Source organism: Saimiri boliviensis, chromosome 12 (assembly GCF_048565385.1).
Source record: "Saimiri boliviensis isolate mSaiBol1 chromosome 12, mSaiBol1.pri, whole genome shotgun sequence".
NCBI classification, from domain to species: domain Eukaryota; kingdom Metazoa; phylum Chordata; class Mammalia; order Primates; family Cebidae; genus Saimiri; species Saimiri boliviensis.
This window is the reverse complement of record NC_133460.1, coordinates 111,185,867-111,211,520: the sequence shown is the minus strand read 5'-3', so window position 1 is coordinate 111,211,520 and position 25,654 is coordinate 111,185,867. Positions and strand designations below refer to the sequence as shown.

At 42.4% G+C, this 25,654-nt stretch overlaps 2 protein-coding genes across 6 annotated transcripts in view; one reads left to right on the top strand and one right to left on the bottom strand.

Annotated features, from left to right (window-relative positions):
- The window catches only part of INSYN2A (inhibitory synaptic factor 2A), a 59,854-nt gene extending 56,166 nt beyond the window's left edge, over window positions 1–3,688 (top strand). Inside the window, exon 4 of one of the 3 annotated variants that reach the window (XM_039465111.2) lies at window positions 950–3,688. In XM_039465111.2, the coding sequence (XP_039321045.2) occupies window positions 950–1,133 (184 nt within the window). In that variant the 3' untranslated portion in view covers window positions 1,134–3,688. The remainder of the gene's footprint in view (window positions 1–949) is intronic. The other 2 variants (XM_074383079.1, XM_074383078.1) reach the window with 2 other exon arrangements.
- DOCK1 (dedicator of cytokinesis 1) overlaps window positions 1–25,654 on the bottom strand; it is a 535,347-nt gene that overhangs the window by 311,786 nt on the left and 197,907 nt on the right. For all 3 annotated transcript variants that reach the window (XM_039465108.2, XM_039465109.2, XM_074383077.1), the window contains exons 26-27: window positions 13,859–13,986; window positions 11,987–12,082 (exon numbers count right to left, since the gene is read on the bottom strand). In XM_039465108.2, the coding sequence (XP_039321042.1) occupies window positions 11,987–12,082; window positions 13,859–13,986 (224 nt within the window). The remainder of the gene's footprint in view (window positions 1–11,986; window positions 12,083–13,858; window positions 13,987–25,654) is intronic.

The following is a 25,654-nucleotide window of genomic DNA, read 5'->3' as shown; positions in this document are numbered from 1 at the left end:
AAAAATGGTGCATGGACCGGGGGTCCTATCCTAATTGCCAAGGGGACCTGTTAGGACTAAAAGTTAGAAAATCAAATATAGTCCTTTTCAAAGACATGGAAAAAAGAGAGGGCTCTACACAAGTTGACAGCAATTTTCAGAGAAATGTTATAGGAAATAACATCCTTCAAAAATCCTCTTTAACACCATCTTCTAACGCTAACATTATCACTGCTGGCAAATGTGCTTCCACACTGGCTATGTGCTTGCATGCCATGGCTTGAGTGATGTGATTGTACTTCTGCATTGTCTTTACTGAACACTCCTCACGCTTCGCCCAAAGAAACTGTGGTTAGTAATGACCAAGGACCGTTCAGTGGTGTTGATTCATGAACACACTGTTTTCCCCAGTGTTGGGCACTGTGGCCCTTACCAGATTTTCAGATAGATAAGCCTTTGCAAGAAGAATGACAGCCAAGGCCATTTCCTTTCACAATTGTTTTAGGTAGGAGTATCAGAGAAATCTCTTTCTCTGCTCTTGCAAAACACTGCACAGGAACAGACCTCCATGCACTTGGTATACATGTGCAAGGATGACCCCTGCCTGCTCATACTTTTGGTTTTCTGTTTTATTGCATGAAGCCCATGTGAACAGACTAGACAATGAGGCTATTAATATTTCACATTTTTCATTTCCACAAATACATATACCAACTGTGCACATTAACACAATGTTAAAGATTCACCTACAGAAGCAAGTAAGTTATTTTCCAAAGACAGTGAGCCTGTTTGAAATATTTCACGGTGAAATCGAGCTGAAACACAGTATATCCAATTGCTATTGTTAGACCATAAAATTACATGATAAACAAACACTGGTCATGAGCATGGTAGGATGTCGCCAGCTTTTGCTGTCATTAAGTATGGAAAAAAATGAAATGCTAAATTCTTCACTCTCTCCCTTTTCTAGTGTGGAGCTGGATTTTAAGCAGCAAGAAGACAAACTCCAGCCAGTTCTGAGAAAACTCCACCCTATTGAGGAAACTCAGGTCATACCTTCGCCTTACTCTCAGGAGACTTACTCCTCAACTCCCAAGCAAAAATCCAAAACTGAATCTAAAAAGCACGGAAGATGGAAACTCTGGTTCCTTTAACACTCACGGTGTCTGGAGTCTCAAGGCCGTCTTTAGAACCCACTGCAGTTTGTCAATACTTTTCCAAAACGAATAGGATCGAGGGAACTATGGTGCCAACTCAGGCATCTCCCACTTCTCGCCCTGCGTACCAAAAAGGCCTTTGTACCAACAGATAAGTAGCAGAAGCAAGGTATTCCGCGTCACTCCTTGCCAGCTGTTCTTTGCAGTTCACTGATGTGGGGTGTAAAATCTGAAACGAAACTTACATAGTCAAAGATGATAAGTAAAAATTCCCCCCCACCCCCAATCTGCAAGGAATACATTATCAACCTGCAAGATGGCAGGCTGTCACCCTGTACACAGCTATAACTCATAATTATTTTCAAGCCTTGATTTTTTTCTTAATAATGAGAAGAAAAAAGCAAGCCTTATGTTTGCAAAGGACTTCATTTTTACATTTCATTTTGCAAATAAGCAGGGGGCGAGTGCAATTTTCAGCACATCAAATTCCGGAGAAAGCACAATTTTTTCAAGTGGTCGGAGACCATGAATAATCTCTAAAATGTGACTATATGTATATTTGCCTTCATGTGCTATAGCGCTAAGCCAAGTGACCACATCTCAGTGTCACACTGACACCTCAAATTTAGCATCCTCTTCATCTTCAGACTTAACGACATGTTTACTGCTCATTTTCCAAATGGCCAGCAGCCAGGAGTCCCCCAAAGTCAGGATATGCCTTTAATCACTGCAAGTAGACAGGGTCAGAGCTATTGGACACTAAGCTTTCTTGGATCTCGTTTTTAATGTTTTGGTACCCAAAGGCCAAACGATATATTCTGGCAAGAATCTGAGAACACACATAGAGGTACGTGATGGATAACACAACCACCAATAAATCACAGGCGTTCTGTGCCACGGCAGACAGTGTTTTTGTGGATCAATCCTCTGAGACACTGTTCGCCATGGTAAGCGCAGCCACACACTGTATACAATTTGTTTATGCTTTGTAACAACGGTGGAAGACTTGACCGTCTCAAAGAGAAACAGCGTGTTTAGCTTAGCTGTTACCAAGGGACAATGTCGCCTACATTTAACCTATTAGTAAGTTGTACTAAACAACATACTTAGGGGAAAGCTGTGAATCAAATGTTTTTAGGTATTTTTTAAATCAACAGTAACACTTAGAGTTCTCTCTTGATTACACATTGCAATGTAAATCTTAGTTCCTTTATTTTTTCACCTTTGCAAGTATCTTTTTATAGAAATCAAATCCCCAGTCTATTAATGACTTTGTCTATCAACTTTTTGATTTTCACAGTAGGAAGTAGGGGTCTTACTTTGCCTTTTTTTTTGTATAACCAATTTTGAATAGTTTGTGAAGATACAGGAAAACGTAGTCTTGAAGTTTCTGTCCGGCAGTTTCACATCTAGCGGAGTGCTGACATGCACACCTCATTGATTAGATGCCAAACACACAGTGGCTAACCTTGGTAAAAGGATCTCACCTGCTTTTATCAGACTGGAGCTACTTCTTGCCATGCATTTTCCTCCTGACTCAATAGCAAATCTGTTTTAGTTCTAAGTGTTTCGATTCTACAAGGACCTAGTGATCAGTTATTAGATCGGACCTTGAAAACAAAAAATGAAGAGTGTATTGTGTAAACATTCTTTGGGGGCTACTCAAACAATACCGCAGTTGTATGCTTTAATTTAAAACACACACACGCACACACGTTTTGCAGAAACACTATATGAGGTTCAAATCCCTAGATATCAGTAAACGGAACTGAGAAATATTTTTGTGCAAGAACAATGAAGAAGTTGATCCTGTAACATGAAGGAAGTGCAATTGTTTCATGTAGATTAAACATTTAAAAATGGGTTTCATGTTTTTTATACTGTTTTTAACTGAAGTTATAAAAACGTTTCCAACAAGTTATCTTTCCTTATGTTTTAAGAATCCCAGCTATCTCATAAATTGAAATAAGAGTGTTGGCAATTTTCTAATTACTATTACAAATCTGTCTAAACAAGAGGTGACATCCTAGTACACAAAATAATGTCACTGTTTCAAACCAGTCTAGACCTAAACAAAAAACAGATTAAATTTGTCAGAGCCAAAAAGGAAATTCTGAAGATAAATTAATTCCTCCTTAAAACTTAAAGTGTGTTCAAAACAGAAAAAATATTGTCAAAATCATTTCATAATTTAATTGCAACACATCACTAACAGATGGAGATTCTTCTCTTGGAAAGATTCAAGGAAAAACTTTGATACAAAACCAAGGTAAAACATACAGTGTTCCCTCATGTAGATGTATACATGGCATTACATATAGAGATTAAATTATTATACTTGTCATTAAGTTCTTTATTAATTTTTAAATAAAAAAATCAAAGATGATGTTTTATGTGGCTATTAAACTTATTTCATGGCCTCAAAATTTGGGGAAAGTAAAAGGAATCTAAGAAAATAAGAATCAAGGAAGAATATTGGAGCTGACAGGCATGTCATCAGGTCTGCAGAAAACAAGAGTATCATAAGGCTTGGGCCTGACCCACCAGCTGGAGCTGGCCTGGCTTGGGGAGGGGAGGGGATGACGTTCACCCACCCAGGCACCCTGGCAAGAACTCTGGCCACCAGAAGATATGGTGGCATTTTAGGATACACACAGGCCCACAGCAGGAGGTGTCTGAGGTTTAATTTTTAAATAACCTCAGTAGAGATGACTAAGTACATTGAGTGCTGCCAGAGCGAACTATGGCTTGCAAATCTTGCCTCCATGGCCCAGGGGAGGTAGCTTCTCTCTAGATCTTCCAAGCACATCTCCAGCTTCAAGGGATGGAATGCCTCCTTCCTTTCTTCTTCCCCTCCCCAGTGGGAGTTGGGCTGAGCGCCCGCCTCTCCAGCTGACTCTAGCCTAATACTAACCCGTCCCCACACGTAGGCTGGTGCTTGCCTCACCTGGGCAGCCTAGGAGAGGAGAGGCTACTACCCTTTTTCCCAGTGTCTGCAACCACAGAGTCCATGTGCAAGCAAGAGGGCACTGTGGCCTAGACTTGAGGCTCCTGCTACTGTCCCATGTTCTTCGGCGAGAAGAGGGGGATTCCATTTCTGACATATGCAGAAAGAGAAGGGAGGCCCACTGCACAGCCCAGAGCAGGCAGAGGGAGGGCTCTGTCTCATTGTATAATCATCTCTGAGCCGACTATTGGTGCTGCCTCAAAGTTCCTCAAAGGGCATCCCATCACTTGGGTGCCCGCCAGACACTCTAGAGGTGTGCGACTCACTTCCAAGAAGCAGAAGTCCTGTAGTCCTGCATCTGCTCCTTCAATCTCAGACCCCGCAGCAGAAGACATATGGGGAGGGACTCAAAGCGTGGGAAAACCTTGCTACCTTGGAAACAACTTAAGCAGTTGGTAGATGCTTCCCATGCACCCTGAGAGGCACTTAGTTATCTCCTGCCATGGAGGTCTCAGATGTGGCTCAGTAAATGGTGTGAATGGGGTCATGGTCACGGCCCAGCATCAGGCAGACCAACTCCAACCTATAAACAGTCACAAGCAGGATGCATTGCAATGCTGTTTTCCTTGGCAGACCACATGGGCTTATAAGAACCAAGATACACAACTGTTAATTAAAACTGTGAAGACAGACCATCAAATCATGGCCTTTCCTAGAAGAAAGCAAGAACAGGAAACAAGAAAGAGGCATGAACTCTTCTGTGTCATGATGTTAGTAACACCATGGCCTGTTAAGAAAACCTATCACTGATGGACCCATTCTTCGGGAGCATTTTTATCAGCAAGTGAAAGTCGATTTAATTACGAATCAGGGCAGTTCCGCTGGAGCAGGGTCACCTAAAGATCAGAGCAGCTGCTTGCCACACCAGCACATCTTTTTTGATCTATAGAAACTCTATCATTAACATATTTGCATGGGCTGTATGTGCAGCCAATTTACTTACTGAAAGTCAACAACTCTGTGGTGCAAAGATCAGAAAGAACATGCATTTCATCAACTGGCATAAAGTCATCACGCTAGAATGGGTCCTATATATTTTGGTTAATGACAAGGTCACTTAAGTTGCTCAATAGTTAACTTAAGGTAGTCTGGCTTTGCAAATGCCTTTGCAGTTTGGCATGAATATGTAAGGATTGCAGAGCATAATTTGCCCATTCAATAATGTGGTTTTTACTTCTTCTGCAGTAAACCCACAGCTAGTAACCAACCTTGAAAAAATACCAGGGTCACAGGAATATAAAAAGAAACCAAACATTGCTGTAGCAGCCCCAAAGAAAAATGAACTTATAAAACCATTGCTGCACATATGCACACACACACACACACACACACACACACACACATGCATGTTAGGAAGATTTTCTGAAAGTAGGTAGGTTTATTAGCAAACAGTACAATTATAGACATTTTTTATGATGCCTATGTACAAAAGCCAGACATGGTCCATTTGAAACGCAACATATTTTCTTTTGGCAAATGACTTTAAAATCATTTTTTAAACACATTCATACTTAAACTCTATTACAATGAACATCTCAAAATGAACGCTCATGCATCGGGATATAACATCTTTGTGAAAATACTTGGTTATGAGTCTTGGGGAAAAAGGCACTATTCCCTGGGAAACTGATTCTATTAAACCATTTTCCAAATGAAGGAGCATGTCAGGCCCTTATCAATCACCCAGGCTCAAAGAAAGCACTGGGTTTTCACCAACAGCAAAGACGCCGTTGTCACAATGAAACACACCCTCCACCACCCCGTCAGCGTCCCCCTGAGATCATGTTTAGAGTGGAAACAAAATCACTTCCATCACTGTGTCTAGTGAGTCAGGATGCTCCAGTGGTCACAAGACTTAGTGGAGAATCCAGACTAGATCTCCCCCTTCCCTAAGCCCACTCTGAGAATGTTCAAAAGAAATGTTTCCTTACAAGAAGCCTCCATTTTCATTTTAGTAAATTAGTAATTTCCAATCCCCTGGTGAGTACCCAGGCCATAGAAAAATCTTTAGAAGCCCTTCTCACTCAGTTACATTTTTAAAGGACCCATTAACAGAATGTAAATCTGATCATTTGAAAGAAGCAACAGCAGTTCATATCACAGGAGATGGAAATGTTACACATTTCACCAGCTCTCATCTTGGCCTGGAGTGCTTACTCTAAGAAAAACACACCAAATGGCTGGTCAGCCCACCTACACACAACACGAGAGGACCTACCCCAGCCATGGTCACCTGCTCACATCCATGTGTGATGAGGAAAAATGCTGCTTAATGCTGAGGGCTTAGAAAGATTTTCAAAAAGGAAGGCAAAAATAAATCCTGAAGTCTGACGTAATATAAAAATAAGTCTTCTACTCCACGTTTCTACAGCAGCTGACTATATCAGAGTAGAGATAAAATGACCTTTTCATTCTGTGGCAAGGTTATTGCAACGCTTCTGTTTCCAGGCATGTGTTAGGTGTTCACAGGGTCTACAATACTACAATTGCCAGATGGAGTTGTTTTGGTTTTTTCTTAAGGATGTAATACTTAGGATCATGGCACATTATTATCCTAGGCATGAGATGCATTCCAATCACCCATTTCAAATATAATCAACTAAAGCAAACAATATTCAACGGACCGCAAAGTGGAGTTTTGTAAAATACCACATACAGATAAAAGAAAAGCCTGATATTGCGTATCCCAAATTATCTAAATAAAGGTGACGTTCCCCAGTTTTCTATTCTGTACATAAATAGGAGGAAGCTGTCAGGGCAGAATCACATTCCCAATTAATACCTTATTCCGATGGAAAGATGTCACATTTCCAGTATTATTGCTGAAAACCTCATGGAATAAATCATTAAGTAAACTATATCAATTCCAGAGTTCTTTTAATCACTTTAATTTTTAAAAACTCATTTTCAGTGATTACTTATAATTTTTAAGCTGATTCACAGTTATATAATTTCCACTAGATTTATGCAAAAATGAATAACACATAAAGACTGAAATCTCTAAGGTATAATGGAATGGTACGACCTATCCAAAACAGATCTATAAACTATTCTCTGCTCTTTTTCCACTCTGGAAGGTCCACTGATTAAGTTTTTTGTCCACCCAGTCAGGGATACTTTGTGCCTCGATCTTCCTCTAATCTAAATTCACAGAGCAACAACAATGACTTTAAAAAGTTAATGCATGAATCTACATTTGATGCAAATTGGAAGAGCAAGGGCAGGCATCCTAAGCAGGGTAGCATTTCCCTCTCGCTGCTCCCTTGACTCCAGAGACGGTGCTCGTGGCTGGTTGGGATAACAAGGTCCCGCTAAACAACACGAATTTTCAATGGTGACGGGCCTTTCTGAAAACATCTTGATGCTGTCATCACTCATTAAATGATTATAGCTTATTCAGAATCTTTTTGAGAGCCCTTCCAAGACAGCTGCATTTTACAAAAGAAATTCAAAGGCATTTTTTTTACATCTTTACAGATCTTAGAGATACTGGAATTGGGAGGAGTCCATTTAAGACCTCTATCCCCTTCCCACTCTGAGGCTTCTGTGTGAGAAGGTCAGGGCTGTGGAGGATGATTCTGGGTGAGGTCAGGTCTGTGGAGGATGGTTGTGTGTGAGAAGGTCAGGGCTGTGGAGGATGATTGTGTGTGAGAAGGTCAGGGCTTTGGAGGACGGTTGTGTGTGAGGTCAGGGCTGTGGAGGATGGTTGTGTGTGTGAAGGTCAGGGCTGTGGAGGATGGTTGTGTGCACGAAGGTCAGGACTGTGGAGGATGGTTGTGTGTGAGAAGGTTCTGGGTGAGAAGGTCAGGGCTGTGGAGGATGGTTGTGTGTGTGAAGGTCAGGGCTGTGGAGGATGGTTGTGTGTGAGAAGGTCAGGGCTGTGGAGGATGGTTGTGTGTGAGAAGGTCAGGGCTGTGGAGGATGGTTGTGTGTGAGAAGGTCAGGGCTGCGGAGGATGGTTCTGGGTGAGAAGGTCAGGGCTGTGGAGGATGGTTCTGAAGATGGCCAGTCTGTACTACCCCTTTCGTTCCTGGACAGTGCTTACACTCCCCTGGGCCAAATGCTTGATATCAATGTGACTCTGGAGAAGACCAAGCATGGGTCCTCGCTGCCATGCCCCCTCGTAGAACATGCAAGGCTTCTTCCTAAGGAACTCCTTAGGGTTCCTTAGAACACATGGGGTCTTCCAAGCTGGAGCATCCCAAGCCCTTCAGGAAATGGGCACCTAGCTTGTGGTCAGGCTCTTCCACCAAGGAGATCCTAGAGTGTGACGGTGGATACAACATGGTAGAAAATAGAAAGGTGTGTGTTTCCCTGAACAGACGTCTCCTTAAGCAGGACAGGGATCTAGGAGCAGCTCAGTCCTCTCCATGACTTCTGACGTGGACCACGGCCATCAGCATTGTGTGCCTCTGTCCTACAGCAGAGACTGACAGCACACACGGGCCCCAAATCCAGGCTCAAAAGTGTTGCCATGCTAGCTGTGGGATCTGGAACCATTTCTTATCTGTCTGCAGCGCACTGTGAGAATTAAATGAAAATCTTCCCATTCATTATATAGTGCCTAGCACGTAAATGCATGCTCCATGAAGAGTTGCTATTATTATTACTACTCTTAATCTTATGCCTGAGACAAGGGAAATTTCCCAAGGACTTCCTGGACCACATGGTCTGAGAGGAGATGCCATTCCCTGCAGAGTCTATTCTATACCTTGATTAAGCTGCAAGCACATCTTATAGTCTCTCCACATTCCCAGGTTACCACCCAAACTTTATGACCTTTCTCTGTGCCCTCTTCCTTCCAGTTTAACTGTTGGCCAGTGAGCTACAAACCAAGTGAACACATACCTAGCATAAAGAACCTAAAGAAGGCTGGACATGGTGGCTCACACCTGTAATCCCAGCACTTTAAGAGGCTGAGACGAATGGATCACTGGAGGTCAGGCGTTCAAGACCAGCCCTGCTAACATGGCGAAACCCCATCTCTACTAAAAAATACAGAAATTATCTGAGTGTGGTGGTGCACACCTGTAATTCCAGCTACTCAGGAGTCTCAGTCATGAGAATTGCTTGAACCCAGGAGGCAGAGGTTGCAGTGAGCCAAGATTGTACCACTGCACTCCAGCCTGGGCGACAGAGCAAGACTCTATCTCAGGGGCGAAAAATAAATAAATAAATAAAGACCCTAACTAAAGGCAGGATTGTGCCCCAACTAGAAACAGGCAGGACAACACCCACTAACCAGAGATTGGACTGTGCCCCACTGACCAGAGACAGGACCATGCCTCCTAATCAGAGAGAGGACCATGACCCTCTAACCAGAGACAGGACCATGTTTCCCTAAGCACAGGCAGAACCGTGCTCCCTAAACAGAGACAAAATAGTCTCATGAGATCACCGGCCTCCACACCCACCCACTCCATCATCTGTCACTGCCCCTGCGTGCCATCATGTCATCCCCAGCCTCTGTAAGCCCACCCATCCCAAGAGGGGTCTCGGCAGAACCACGCTCGGCTCAATTTCAAGCCACATGCTGTGTGCCCTACATAAGGCCCTTTCCAGTTCCACTCCTGAGACTGTGCAGAGTGCACCTGCAGCATGACCCCAAAAAGACAGGAACATCACACCTCAGGGGTCAATGCCAGACCTCAGGGGTGCTCCTGGAGTCACTGGAAATTCTTCTCCATGGCTCAGCACCCATCCCATATTAATGTGTTCTCAATGTGTTTCAAGACTATGAATAAGAATGGTTGCGGTGGAGAATAAGAAAAGGCAGGCAAATTGATGTTTATGTAATAATGGGAAAGTCCACTGTAATTAAAGCCATTTTACATGGAAACATTTTATTTCCTAATTCACACATGTGGTAATCCAAACTTAAAAGAGATACAAGGAAAACGTGAGCCTTGCATATGCTGAAGCTCTAAGACATGAACTGTTTCACCGGACAGAAACACAGTAAGGCAGCATTTGTCCATCTGTGCGACCTGCCTGTGACACACACAAAACAGAGTCCTCCTGGTGACACCAGACACAGAAATGCCCAGGAGCTGAGTGCTCCATTCTGACTGTACTATCCAAGAGCACACACTTTGCCTCCCTGTTCACACCCTAGATGTGCAGAAAGAACAGTGGTCACGTAGCAGGAAAGACCAGTGTGCCTCCTCTGATTTCAAGTGAAAACTCCAAAGGGATGATATCTCCTTTCATTTCAAGTTACTTTTACGACAGGTCATCCACCAAGGTGAGTTAAATGGTAATGTGCACTAAATTTTTTAAAAAGTATCCAGTCTATCATCGATAGGCATTCGGGTTGGTTTCAAGTCTTTGCTATTGTAAATAGCACTGCAATAAACATACATGTGTATATGTGCCACATTTTCCCTGTCCAGTCTATCATCGTGGCACATATACACCATGGAATATTATGCAGCCATCAAAAATGATGAGTTTCTGTCCTTTGTAGGGACATGGATGAACCGGGAAACTATCATCCTCAGCAAACTGACACAAGAGCAGAAAATCAAACACACACCGCATGTTCTCACTCATAGGCGGGTGTTGAACAATGAGAACACATGAACACAGGGAGGGGAGCATCACACACTGGGGTCTGTTGGAGGGAAGCAGGGGACAGACAGTGGGCAGTGGGGAGTTGGGGAGCGATAGCATGGGGAGAAATGCCAGATATAGGTGAAGGAGAGGAAGGCAGAAAACCACACTGCCACGTGTGTACCTATGCAACAATCTTGCATGTTCTTCACATGTACCCCAAAACCTAAAATGCAATTAAAAAAATTAAAAAAAAACATACACGTGGATGCGTCTGAATAAAGAAACTGTGGCACATATACACCATGGAATACTGTGCAGCCATAAAAAAGAATGAGTTCATGTCCTTTGCAGGGACATGGATGAAGTTGGAAACCATCTTTCTCAGCAAACTAACACAGGCCCAGAAAACCAAACAAACGTTTTCACTCAGAAGTGGGAGCTGGACAATGAGAACACAAGCACACAGGGAGGGGAACATCACACACCAGGGCCTGTTAGGGAGTGGGAGGCAAGGGAGGGAGAACGTTAGGACAAATACCTAACGCATGCAGGACTTAAAACTTAGATGACGGGTTGACAGGTGCAGCAAACCACCACGAGACATGCATACCTATGTAACAAACCTGCACGTTCGGCACCTGTATCCCAGAACTTAAAGTTAAAAAAGAAAAAAGAAAAGAAATTATAACCTCTTGAACCTCAAAAAAAAAAAAAAAAAATTAAACAAGACCTACTCTTGCATCTTTTGCTGAAGGAAAGAAATTTTGGGGGATGGGGAGGAGAGCAGTAAACCCTGGAAAAGGCACCATGATCCCAAACTTGATGGACTGTCTACGTTATTAAAATATCCTTGAAGAAAATGAACAGGTTGTTGCCTAATTGCTCTGTTTCAGAGAAACACCTACACTACATTAGAGTAGACAATAAAATAACTAAGGCAGAGCATCTCAATTACTTTTTAGGATCCTTCATGAAATGTTATCAATGGCACCTTAAATTGTAAACACTACGGAGAAACTGCCAGACGAACGAGGACTTAGCAGAAAATACATGCCTTTTGCTACAAGTAAGTAATGAGAAAACAAGAGCCAAATGTTTCTGTCTTTAAAGTTGGTTTGCTTACCCTCCAACTTTGACATTCATTTGGAAAATGAGGACATCTGATATACCAGGCTGCATCTCGACGACTCGCTACATTGCAGTATAATAAGCTTATGTTCCAACAGCAGCTGGAGAAGGAGGCTGTCACCCCAGTTAAACATCCAAGCATATGTCACCAAGCACTTACAATGAGCTCAGAATCTCGTCCCATGGAAATGACGGTTCGGTTCACGGTCCGGAGAAGCTTCTCCATGATAATCTGGACGTGCCTCTGAGTTGGCCCCTGAGGAAGGACCCACCAGTGAAAATCAACACCAAAGAGAAACATTAACATGCAAGCCCCAGTGGTTGTCATTGAATCCATTTACTCTGTAAAGAGTAAATCAATTATAACCCTTAAGGAGATGAAAAATGGCCCTTGTCAAAGGCAAAAGCTCTCACAAAGAAAGCTCAGGGGATTTTATTAATTATGGTCCATTAATGATAACTTGTTATATATATAATCATAGTAATTTAATTTAAGCAAACCTTAAAAATAAAAGAAAAATCTGTTTAAACAATATAATGTTTATGATCCCTGATTAGCCCACCAATTAGTTTTCTAAAGATATTTGGCCACCTGAAAATGGAAGGCAGGCAGATAACAGTCCTAGATGGTTCTGCATATCAAATGCAAATAACTTAAACAGTCACATAGGACAGAATGTTTAAACAGCATCTAGCAGACTAACATTCATACTGCTGTGGCATTTTCAATCAGTAAAAATTGACTCTTTTATTAGTGTGGGATGCGACTGTTGATTTTTCTTCATGAACTTTGAATCTGATTAAACACGTGGCTCTAGGCCTTTCCCAGTGTGACCACCTTCTCTGTGAGGTTTGGCCAAACAAGCTCTTATCCCAAGCTTTTCTCCAATAAGAATAGGAAAGAGCCAGAAATGGGACCACTGGAGGGTGACCTTTGGGTGAAGGCTTCCAAAACCTCTCCAAAAGCAACACCCTTGGAAGAGCTGAAGTTTCCAGCATCACCAAGAACAGATTTAATCCAATCTTTTCCTTCAAGATCACTAACCAGGCTCTGAGAGAATGAGCCAGTGCTGTAGGGGGTGGGTGACCTAGTATGTGGGCATGGTGACTAGGAGGGACTTCCAAAGTCTTGCAGGGACAACGCTCATCTACTTAAAAACCCTGGCCACTCTGTCCAGGGCTAGGGGCAAAGGCGGACAAAGGCCTGCTTTCACCTTTCCGGGCACACCTGGAAAATCAATGGCATCACATGAGTGCTCAAACAGGTATGGTATGTTGGGAGTGAAAGGCACATGGTCAGACTTTTCCATATGTGCTGGCACCAACTTCCTCTTTTTTTTTTTTATTTTTTATTTTCTAGAGATGGGGGTCTCACTGTGTTACCCAGGCTAATCTCAAATTTTGGGCTCAAGTGATCCGCCCACCTTGGCCTCACAAGTGCTGGGATTACAGGTGTGAGCGAAGGCGCTGGGAAGGCACCAACTTCTGATTTTCAAAAACGCCCCTAAAACAAGCATACAATTTAGAAATGCAAAAGGAATGGGGTAGAGCTAGGAAAGCACAGACCTAGTGGAAGAGAGCCTGGGGGAAGAACAGAGCTGCTCTTCTCCTTATGACTCTCACAGTACACCTGTTTTGTTTTTGTTTGTTTGTTTTTGTTTTTGTTTTTTTAATTTTGTGCATGTATTACAGTAATAAAAATAAGAAGAAAGAATGCAGGTAATTAGCCAACTTTAAGCATCAAAGCCTTTTTGTCTGACTTTAGGATGAAAATCTAAGTCCTGAGAGGCATTTCACTGAGAAAACAGGAAATAAAAAATGATTTTCAATGCAGAAGGCTAAACATTGTAATGTAATAATCACCATAAATACATAAATAAAAATCACTTAAGGGTGCAACTCTACCAAGACAAAAAGAGAGGCTGGACCTTAAAATTAAGGCCATTCTTTTTTATATGAATAAAGTTGCACTGCAAGGCAAATGGCAGGTTCAAGCAAATGCCAGGACGTCATGCACAGAGCCATCACTCACCACGTCCTTCCTGTACAGCACCTCCAGGATGTGGCTGAGCAGCTGACAGCAGGCCTCCAGGTCCTCCTGTCTCTCCAGATGGTACTTGAGCTGATCGGTCATCATGGGAAGCAGGATCTCTCTACAGTCTACACAGGATACAGGGTTGCTCATCAGTGGGAGACCCATCAAGATGCAACTCACATTTGCTATAAACTTGTCTGCTCTTTCAAGCATTTTGCCTTTCTCTTGTACAGCACATGAAACTGACATCTGGAGAGGTCAATGACTTGACTGTGAGAACATCACATCTACTGTTAATGTAAATGATACACACAGAAACACACTTTCATGCATCTGTGTCTGTATCCCAGTAAATAGATAATTTGCAAACATACATAATAGACATAAACACACACACACTTATATCCTATTATGTGCACATAAGCGCAGGTACAAACACACTTGGGTTTTTAAATGAATTTTCTCTAACTATGAATTCACTAATTTGCAACATTAAAAGAAATATTTCCTACAGCAAAATTCATTTGAATTGCAGCTTTTTTCCTACAACAAAAATCATTTGAACTCAGCTTTTTTGCCAAGGTGAGCCAAAGTATGGCTTCCTTCTCCAAGGTAGAAGATGCCAACCTTGGAACATGGCAGTGTAGGGCACATAGAGTCCTTCTCAATGCAGCTTCCTGGAGTGGGCTGAGGAGGAACCAGAAATGAAAACCAGAAGCAGAGGCCCCACTCTGGGAAGCAAGGCTATACGATGAAGGAACACCATGGTGAAAGGATCAGAGTCAAAGCAGGTTTGGATTTCCACTTGTTCTTATGATAGGAGCACAGGAAGAATGTTCAGAAAATAAAAGAGCAACAGGGAAACAGGCACAAATGATGAAAGGTGAAATGCCAGTCTTAATTGTCTCTTCCAGTTGGGAAATCCAGTTTAACTGGGGCAACATCCTCTCTCCAACATGGGCTACCTATGTCTACTACTAGTTCTGTATTTTGACACTAGCCCAGCAATTCTTGTTTCCACTAAATGCAGAGCATGAGAGGAGACAGCGCTGCTCTAAACCCTTAAATAGACTTAGCCGGTTTTCAGGATTTTATATTTTAAGACTTACAACATAAATGATACATAAAAACACGCTTTGCACTAATGTTTCTTTTACATAAGAAAACTATAAGCATGCAATATTGGAATGGTTCCTTTAAGTACGCAGAGCACACTTGGAGCCTTCCCAAGAACTACACTATAATGAAGGGCTGGGGTACAGGCAGAGAGAAACTAAGATTGAGAAGAAACACAAACCCTTCTACTCTACTGTCTTCAGTGGATCATATGTGGGCAGCTCATGTCAAGGCCTTTCCTAATTACATTTTTTATTGATTTCTCAGGAAAGGACTGATAGCAACTCCATTTTTCCAAAAAGTTTTGTCCAGTTAATATGGGAAAACATGAAATTACCTTTTGATTTCTCAATGCCAGTAGTCAATACTTAGGCGGAAGTAACGCATGACATGCTAAGTGCTGTACATGTTCTGGAAAGAGGCCAGGTCAGCTTCAAAGGCTGTGGTGTCTGGAATTTCACAGGAGGTCAGTGAGGGAGAGCACAGTGCCAGGATGGGTTGACCCTGTAGGAGCCTCTGCCCTGGCGTTAGAGCCACTCAAGAACAAAGCAAAATGAACAAGAAAATGACTTCACGGGAGGTCTCATTCTTGTTCATTTCTCACCAAGAGAAATGACCTCATGGGATGGAATCCAGCCTGGAAGCGCTAACACACGGGACACACGATTTCCACAAATATCCCTAAATCTCAATTCCTTTCCTATAGCATCTCGATGTTTATGAACTACATCCAACCTTAATAACTTGAGCTGCTGACCTTAACCACAACGCGGCATCCAACGTAGGGTTTAACTCCAGATGCTCTAGCCCAGCTGGCTGGAACGCTTCCTCAGCAAACCCTCATCTAAGCCCAGCCCTGCCAGCACTGTTCCTTGTGGTGCCCCACCATGGTATCTCCCAAATGAGTCCTCCCTCCCTTAGGCAAGAAACACATCACACACTGTGCCTACCTCAACATGGGGAGAGCCCTGAGCCAACCCTGTCACCTGGTCATCCCTATCCCTGCCACCATTCTGGAGAACAAGCTGAATTTCTGAGAAACCTCAGAGGTAATAGTCAGAACCACTAAGATCTGAGCAGGTGATGATAGCCCCTGAAAATGTGACTAAGGTAAAACAAAAGACTACATAAGCTTAGTAAGGCCATCTTCCAAAGCAAGCTTAGGATGGACCCGAGATGGGGAGAAGGTCTAATGGGCCAGCAAGTACAGGCTGGGAGAAGGGTGTGTCCATAAGTGATTCCAGAGAATCAGAGGAACATAGCTCTGGGCTGAGAGACATCAGAGCTGACCCTGCAGGCTCTGGTACCCAGATGTCCTGGCCTAAATCCATCTGTTCCATCCCTCACTGCACCATTTATCCATCATGTTAGGCAGGCAGTTGTGGTCTGTGCTGCTCTCAGAGCTAACTGAGTGTGCTGGTGTCATTTGTTAGAATTACTCTGGGGAGAAGGAAGGGATGTCTGCCTGTTCATCTTTGGCTGGGAGATGCTATCAACCATCTTTGTCTACCTGGTAGGAACATCCAGCATCCACCCCACCTGGGGGGCTGCGCTGCCTTCACCTGTTTGCTATCCAGCCTCTCTTGACGAGAAACAACAAAACTTTTGGAAATGTCACTGTCATTTTGTCCCACATAAAGATAATTCATTCACTAAGCCTCCGAGAAAAATTTTTAAAACATTGTTATAATCACCCTGATAGATGAGAATCCCACTGCACCTCAGCCTTCATGAGCCAGCCGCCCATGGCTGGGGAGGTGGGGCTATGTCTACTTTAACTAGGACAAAATGAGATGATGCTTGAGGTAGGAATTTGCAAAAAGCCGTCCAACATGCCTCAGGGAGAAGTCTCCCCCAGCACCATCAGCATCAGGAAACTCCACACCTGACCCCAAAACACAACCAGGTCACTGAGGAGGAACAGCTGGCAACCAAGCTTTCCCTAAAGGCCAAAGGTCACTCTGCCCATGCCAGGCATTTCGACCAGGCAGAGGGTCACAAAGGCTGTGGCGCTTTACAGTACCGCCCATCACCTGGTCCACCACAACCCATTCCAGGACCCCAGAGAAAGACTGGTAACTCCCCAGAGCCACTCGGAGAGGATGGGAGGACCGAAGCTGAAGGAAGCAAAGCCAGGGAGTGGACCTTGCTGGTGACCTGTGATCTGCAGGCCTCACCACAGGCCGAGGTGGACCCGGGTGCAGCTCCATTCTCAAAACACCTGAAATGCTGATTGCATTAATTATCTGTTCCTCTTTATTGGGATGCAATCTCCGTAACAGCAGAAGCCTTCTTACTTTCCTTAAACGGTATATCCGAGCACATAAACCAAGGCCTGGTGATGGTGCTGGTGTGAGTGTGTGTATGTTGGATCAACTTGCAATTATGTGCATGTGGTAGGAAATTAAAGTCTGCAGTTAAAAGCAGGTCTGCCACTCCCAGCCCTCAATAAGTGGTAGCTGTTGATAACAATAATACAAATATCATTATACAAAGTCAGCCTTTTCAACCAGAAGTATACAAAGAAAACCAAAGCCTTGCAGCTGCGCTATCCAGCACAGTAGCCACTCAGCTGCCCTCCCCAAAAGCAAAAACCTAAGTTTCTTAAGACCTCATTTTTTAAGGGGTTTCTCTTATTCTGTGTTTCTGTCTACAGATAGTAGGCTTTTTCAAGAAGTGGTGGGAGTACACGTTTTAAGTAACAGTAAAGAGTCTTGAATTTTATCTTAAGATAGCGTATCAAGAGCTCTGAGGAATGTACACTACTAAGACAGATGGACAGACAGATGAACAGAGAGACAGAAGGGCACCCACACACACAAATACACACGCCCTATAATGATCTATTTTAAAGCATGAACAGCTGCCTCTGGCAGCCCAGAAGAGGAATCTCCTGCTTTCCTCAGAACATTACACCTAAATGTCCTGAATACTTTTCCCATGGACAAAATGTCATTTCTATGGGTTTGGCATTGATAGTCCCATTAGTTTCAAAACAGATGGCCTGAGAATCAAACAAATAATCCACCAGGAGGATTAAAAAAAGGGAGGGGGTCTTATATTTTAAAGAAAAACACATCATCTTTTGAAAACTCTGGAACAAATACTTACAAGAAGTCCAGAAACCTGGGTCACTTTATGGGATATGGGAAAAGCCTTTTAACCAGTTTACCCACACATATGAAGAAATAATGCAATCCCCCTACTGGATCTTTGCTTTGTAACTTGGGCAAGTTACTTAAAGTTACTTAAACTCTCTAGGTCTTAATTTTTCTTATGTCAAAATGGGGATGCTGTAGCTCATCTCTCAGGTTGACTGTGAGAAACAAATGATAGGAAGTGTGTATTTAACAAATATAAACCTACAACAAATGCTGGTAACAGAAGGAACAGTATTATACAAAGTCAGCCTGTTCAACTAAAAGGACACAAAAGAAAACTAATACTTCAGAGCTGTGCTGTCCAACATGGTAACCTCTGAGCACGTGAAATCTAATTAGTGCCCTAGAGGAATGGAATTTTTAACTTAATTTCATTTTAATTAATATAAACTTAAATGTAAAAAGTGCTACTTGATTTACTTATTAGAAACCAACGTTTGGAACAACTGGGGTATGTGAATCTCATTTTTCAAAGGTAAATTACATTCAACAATGAAAATAAAGATCAAGTGTCTGGTGAAAATTTCACCTCCAAACTGAGATGTGCTATAAGTGTGAAACACTGGATTTCTGAGACTTTACATAAAAAAGAGAATAAAAAATATATATAATTAACAATGTTTAAAGTAAATTCATGTTGCAGTGATATTTTAGATAAAACACACTGTTAAAATTAATTTCACCAATTGCCTCCTTTTTTTTTCTTTCTTTTTTTTTTTTTTTTGAGACAAAGTCTTACTCTGTTGCCCAGGCTGAAGTGCAATGGTGCAATCTTGGATCATTGCAACTTCCACCTCCCAGATTCAAGTGATTCTCCTGACTCAACCTCCCAAGTAGCTGGGATTACAGGCGTCTGCCAACACACTCAGCTAATTTTTGCATTTTTATTAGAGACGGGGTTTCACCATGTTGTCCAGGCTGGCCTCAAACTTCTGACCTAAGGTGATCCACCCGCTTGGCCTCCCAAAGTGCTGGGATTACAGGCGTGAGCCACTGTACCCAACCGCCTCATTTTTTTTAAATGTGGCAACTAGAGTATCTTTAATTACATACTTGGCTCACATTCTATTTCTGGTAGGCAGCACAGTCTCAGAGTACAAGCAGATGTTAGAGACTTTGTGTGTAACTTCTCATTTTCATGAACTCCCATTTACTGTAAGCAGAGCCAGGGCCACAGGTCTCTCCTATCAGACACCCCATCACATGTACGTGACTCCAGGACTGCCTGTGCTTGTCAGTGCTGACTCAGGCTATGGTGACCTCATGAGGAAGTTAGAATCAGCTAGGACAGCTGTCCTGGTTTCCTCTGCCAGGCACAGAGCAATAAAAGTGACCAGGCAGGCCCAGGCTCCATGAAAATAATCTGTGAGGATTACACCAGCCACCCTTTCACGGCCCCTTCCCTATTGTGATCCACAATGGTTACAGACGGCAATAATTCAACATCTGTTCATCCTCAGCTGCAAGGGCCGAAGCCAGGATGATTAATGCTCTGGTAATGGGGACAGAGTAAAAAATATTAATCTTTATAAAAGGTATTCAACAAGCATTATCAGCTTATAAATGTCCAAGCAGAATATCCGACCATAACACCATTACAGCTCTACATTAAAGCAAGATGCAAATACAAGAATGAATTCGTCCATTTAAAACATTCATTTTTATGAACACTGAGTAATGTACTTCCTAATTTTTGGTTTGGTCACATTAAACAAATGATCCATAAAGTGCATTTAATAACCCTGTGAGTGTTACATAGAACTGAGATCCAGAATAACACTTTTCATGAGAATTAAACATTAAGAACGATATATATTGGGGGTGTTTGCTATTCATCTTGTATAGTCAATCATCCTATTTTCCAAACATCTAAGAATCCTGGACCTGCATGTTTCAACACATTCAAGTGCTTTTCTCCCTCCACTCAAGTCTTCAAACAACAGAAATACAGAAGACGGTGTCCACACTGGAAGGAATCACGGAGCCATCTACTTAGCTCCACACTTCACAGTCGTGGGAACTGGGAGCTGAGTCAAGGGACCTTCAGGGTTGCACCCCTACGTAGCATTGGAGCCAGAATTCTTAGATGTGTGATTCCTCAGCTGGAGCTCTGCAGGGTAAATTATCCATGCAGGTGCACAGGTGTGTAAACCTGTATGATTCAGGTGTATTTACATATAAGATGCAAAGCAAATTATTCAAGAATCATTTTAACCTAACAAGTAATGAAAGTTAGCAGTATGGGGGAATAAATCAAGATCAAGTCACCCTTGGTATGTCACTTATCCTTTCTGCATGGTAGTTTCCTAGTCTGTAGTGTACAGATTGGAACAGGGCTACTTGGCAGAGGGTTGAAATTGTCAGAAATGTGGGAATCTGCAATTCACCCTTGAGGTATTCAGTATCATGGAATTTGAAAAAGTGACAGAGCAAGCAAAGGGGTGTTGGAAATTGGAAGGAGGGGGCACAGTAGCAGTAGCACGTAGACTATTGTATAACAGGAAAAAGAAATTTGTCAAAGATCTGCTTTCTGCCAGCACAAGGCCTTGTAAAAAACTGAGCCATCCTTTAAAGGAAGGCAGTGGAGCAGCAGATATTTTGTGTCTTTTGCTTTGGAAAACTAAGGATTAAGCTTCCATGACTCTGCTAGTAACAATTTTTCAGAAAAAAGAAATGAAAGAAGAGCCAGTGGACAAAAATCACAGTTGAGTCCTTTTTATTAGTAGATAAAAAAATTTGCAAGATGCAAGTAAAATACCAGAAAACATTGTGTGGGAAGAACTGGTCAGGCAGGAAGTCTATTTTCTAGGTGGAAGGAGGTATGTCAAGGATATGGCTTGTGTTAAGCTTAGAAAGAATTTGCAGGGCTGTCAGTCTGCAGGCAGACTCTTACCATGTGGAGGGTGAGAAAACCAAGAGAGAGAATCCACACAGCTGTGGAATGGTGGGTATTTTTTCAACCAGGAGAATAAAGGTGGCAAAAAACATAGGTCTTTGTCAATGTGGTCCTGCACACACTCCCCTCCAGGTTGCTCTGATAATAAAATACATATGTTAAAACTCTGTGTTGTGTTGCAGTTTATCTTAGGGAAAGGACTGTGCCCCCAGGGAGGAGTTTATGTCCAGGAAAAGACAGAGGTCCTGAAGCAGAACCTAGGAGCTGATCTGGGGCTCTTCCCCCTGTCCCAGGCAAGTTACTGTATGCAACATATCATGCAGTCACAGAGCTCTGCTCCCAGGAGCTAGAAGAAACCGTGGATTAGGGAGACTCAGGGACTTGCTTTCCCAGTGCCCAATATGCAAATGACTAAATACAGGACAACCAACACAGCCTCTTCTCAGATTATTATTCTTGCATTCATCCAGAAACAGCAACAGAAGCCTAGAAGTGACAGCAGAACTCAATGTATGATGATAAACTTTACACCAACTACACCATAAAGAACTGTTGGCACCACCAATTTGATCACAGATAAGAGTCCCCACATAAAAAGAAGAGGGAAACTATTAAAACTCCATGAACATATGTGCACAACACTGTATACTTTATATATTTATTTGTACGTTTACTTATTCACTTATTTGTATTTTGTTTTGTTCCATATAGTATTGGAAGCAGTTTTCAGAATGCATTACTCATGTGGCGGGTGTGAAACAGTTTAAGAAAAAAGTGGGCTGATGGATTTGTAAGAAGCCACCTCCTCAATCAGCACCATGGCGGTGGACAGCTCCCTGTCAGGCATTCAGCTTGCAGAACAGGGCTTCTTGCTGAACTCTGGTGTCTTTCTCTGAGCATTGAGATAATCACTCTTTTTCAATTCTACATTTTTAAGCAGATGACTCTGAAGACTCTCAGAGGAAGCAAACTCTCTAACCAATGGTCCTGAGCACATGGTAGATAATGAATTATGATGGAATCGAAATGGATACAATTAAAAACCTGAAATTGAGTTCACCCTCCTACATTCAATAAATCATTTCTAAAATCCTGCAATGTTTTAACAAATGGTGTTTTCAAAAACATATATAATGAAAGATAGAGAATGACATACAGAATGAGGGATGAAAACGGTGTAATATTACAGATAAAAAGTTTTCTCAAGGCATGAAAAAAATAGAAGAGAAAATTATGTTTACATTCTACCATTATTTAAAAGAATCATTCTTCAGGGTTCACAGCTGGTACCGTTCATTAGAAGTCATCAGCATAACCATCTAATTAAAGTACTCCAGAATACTATATGAGTGGTACATTGAGTGACTGTGGCAAAATTGGCCCCAACCCCAATTTTTCCGTGTGTACAACATCTATCAAGTTAACAAAACTACTGCAGAGTAGCTCTGGGTTTAAAATCTCTTTCAACACAGCAAAATACCTTTCTATTTTCCATAATAGCAAAGCTCAAGAGATTTTATTTTGGTTTATGAATTAAAACATTAAGAAGGTATATTATAGGTCTGTTTTAAACATGCAGCTTTTCTATAATTTCAGGCATAATAAGTTGATTAATAGGGTAATTTGGGGGATACAAATTTTCTATCATGGATCAAATCACAATGATAATAGTGTAGAAATCTGGCTTAAATATTTCCTAACAGCTAGTCCCAATAGGTGTCTGGGACTTTGCCCTCAGATTTCGAAGGGCTGCTGTAACTAATGTTTCCACCATTAAAAAGGAGAGTTTTACTCTGCTTGCCAACTAGAAGAATCACTCACCTTGAAAAAAATAAGAATAAGGAAAATAATTTAAACTCTCCAGGCCTACACTTTCAAGAAGCTCTGTATTACTTAAAAATGGAAGCAAATGAAGTTTGAAAAGACTCATGAACACTGTCTACAAGGAGCCCGTTTGCTGTAGTGAAGGGGGGGAGCCTCAGGAGGGCCAGGGTATGAGGGAATGGCCTCTTTCCTATTCCTACTCCCTGCCAGAGCCCAACCACCAACAAACAGACGCAGAGAAAACTACACAGCGTGCCAAAGAATAGCAGGCTTACAGAAATGCAATCTAGTGAGTATTAAACTATTTGCAAGATCAAAAAGGGATAGCCTGGCCACTAAACTTTACTCTCAAAATCTCACACTCCCCTCCAAAACAAACTAAGTGAAGACAAAATGATAAATACACAGTAAACTCCAAAGGAAATCTGTCCATTGCTTTGGCCACTATCAAAATGGGAATATGGAAAAATTACATCTTGAAAGGCAAAGAAGTGACCCACTGTTCATTGAAACAAGCTTCCCAAAGGTGTCAGATTCAGAAGGGGTCAGTGAGTGAGAGATCATATTCCAAGAGGACTCACCTCCACTCAAAGGCCTCTTACAAGTATGGCCAATGCTCTTTACTAACTTAAATGTCAGTAATAGCTCAGGTTGATTCATTTTATTCCAATTTCTTTAACATTAATGTTATACATTTTTGTGAGCACAAATCCTAAACATCAGTGTTCTACTGTTTATTTACACTAAAACTTTTCATTTATCTAAGATTTAAGCTTTAATTTTCACAGCTTTTGTCTGCTAAGTGGGCAACAATACAATCACATGGAAACAAAGCTGCAAAGGCACAATGATGAAGCTTTGACCTCTCCATCTCTTTTTATCTATCTTGCTTTGAAAATCTCCTCACTCCACATGACAGATTATATGCAAGAGTCATCTTTCGGTGAAGCACATAATCTATTAACCAGCTTTCAAGTAGTCAAGTCACACCACGAGACAAAGCTTAAAGCCATCACAGCTCATTGACTCATGCACACAGCCCATTCACTGACTATCATGCACAGCATGCTAACATGTTATAAGGCCCCCACCTTGGCAAAGGGGCAAGGGTGGGAACGTCCAAGGTAGATGTCTCACCAGCATGGGGACCAGCTCCTCTGAATATCCTCTTCTTGGGAACACTGTTATGCCCTCTGTATCCCCACCATACATACATTTAAAACGACACAAATGGAATGTTGTGATGGCAGAGATTTACCTCAAAATATCTGGAGGAGGGGCGTGTAGATATAAAACAGACGGATAATAAGTTGATAAGTTGTGGAGTTGAGTGATGAGTACACTGGCGTACATTACGCTCTTCTCTCTGCTCTTCTGTAAGTTTGAAATTTTCCATAGTTTTAGCAAAAACGTATCTTGAATGCATCGATCTGAACTGTGCCCCCCTCCTCATCATATTTCCGGAAAACAGAGGGATCATTAGACCAGATGCAAATAGAAGATCATCTTGATTTTATAAAACTGCTCAGAGAAGACTCTCCACACCACAAGTCTCTCACTCATCTCCCTCTCCCTTTTCTCCTGATGTTATTCCTCCAATAAGACGTCTCCTTTCTCCCCTATGATCAACTCATTCAAAGCCAAGAACAGGAAAGACTGCTAATTTCCCCCAGTGAACCCAAACCTTCACTTCCCTTCAATCAAGTCAACCACTGTGTGTTGCTGGTCATGCTTCTTTCTCTGTACTGCCTCCTGGTTAGGAATACCCATATGCATTTCATTCATTCAATAAATACGCACTACAGGCATGCTGAGGCCAGGCATGCACTATGTAGAGGAGCAAAATCTAGATGAACAAGGCCCAGGTTGGAAAGCTCTCATCCTATGGAGGGCACACAAGTAAACAAGTAAGAAATATAATGATTTCACATGGGGAGTATGCCAGGAGGAGCCATGAGGTGGCATGTAGCGGGTATTTTAGGCAGGGTAATCAGAGTTCTCTTGGAGGAAATACTCTGTGATGGTTAATTTTAAATGCCAAATGACTGCACCAGGGATACCTAGAGAGCTGGCTGAACTTTATTTCTGACTGTGTCTGCAAGGGTGTTTCCAGCACAGATGAGCATTGGACTCGGTAGGCCGAGTAAAGCACGTCCACCCTGCAGAGTGTGGGTGGCCGTCACCTAATCCTTAAGGGCCTGGACAGAACAGAAAGGCAGAGGAAGGCTGAATGCTCTGTGAGCAAATGGCAGCAGTGACACAGCCCTGGTGTCCTCATTCAGACCAGTCCCACATGGGCTGGACCACACACAGCTGTCTTGCTTTGACAAGCTCAAAGGTGTGCCTCCTATGAAGCCCAACAAACTCAGCTGGATGCATCTAGAGTCCGTGTTCTCAAAGACAGAGAAATGGGGAAAACAAGGCCAGAAACCACCAAGGCACTGTGAGGCCTCGCCTACTGGGACCCAGACCTGGCAATAAAAGGCTTTTCTGCAGAGGAACAATATCACTTTCAGAATTCACTGCCAGCCTCTTGTAAACAGATCCACTTGTCATTGTATCAGGGGGAGATAAAAAGAAATGTTTTAGTACAAAGCAACCAGTGGGTCTCTCTTAGTGAGTAAGGCAACATGCACGCTGAGAAGTGAACACCTGGGAATCCTACTTCACCCAGGGAGGCCCCACGAAGGAATCTGGAAGACACATACAGTGATGCATTCTTCCACATCCTCCAGAGGATGTTCATGGAGGGCAAGTGCATTCAACAACACATGCAGCTAAATCCAGCTATACCAA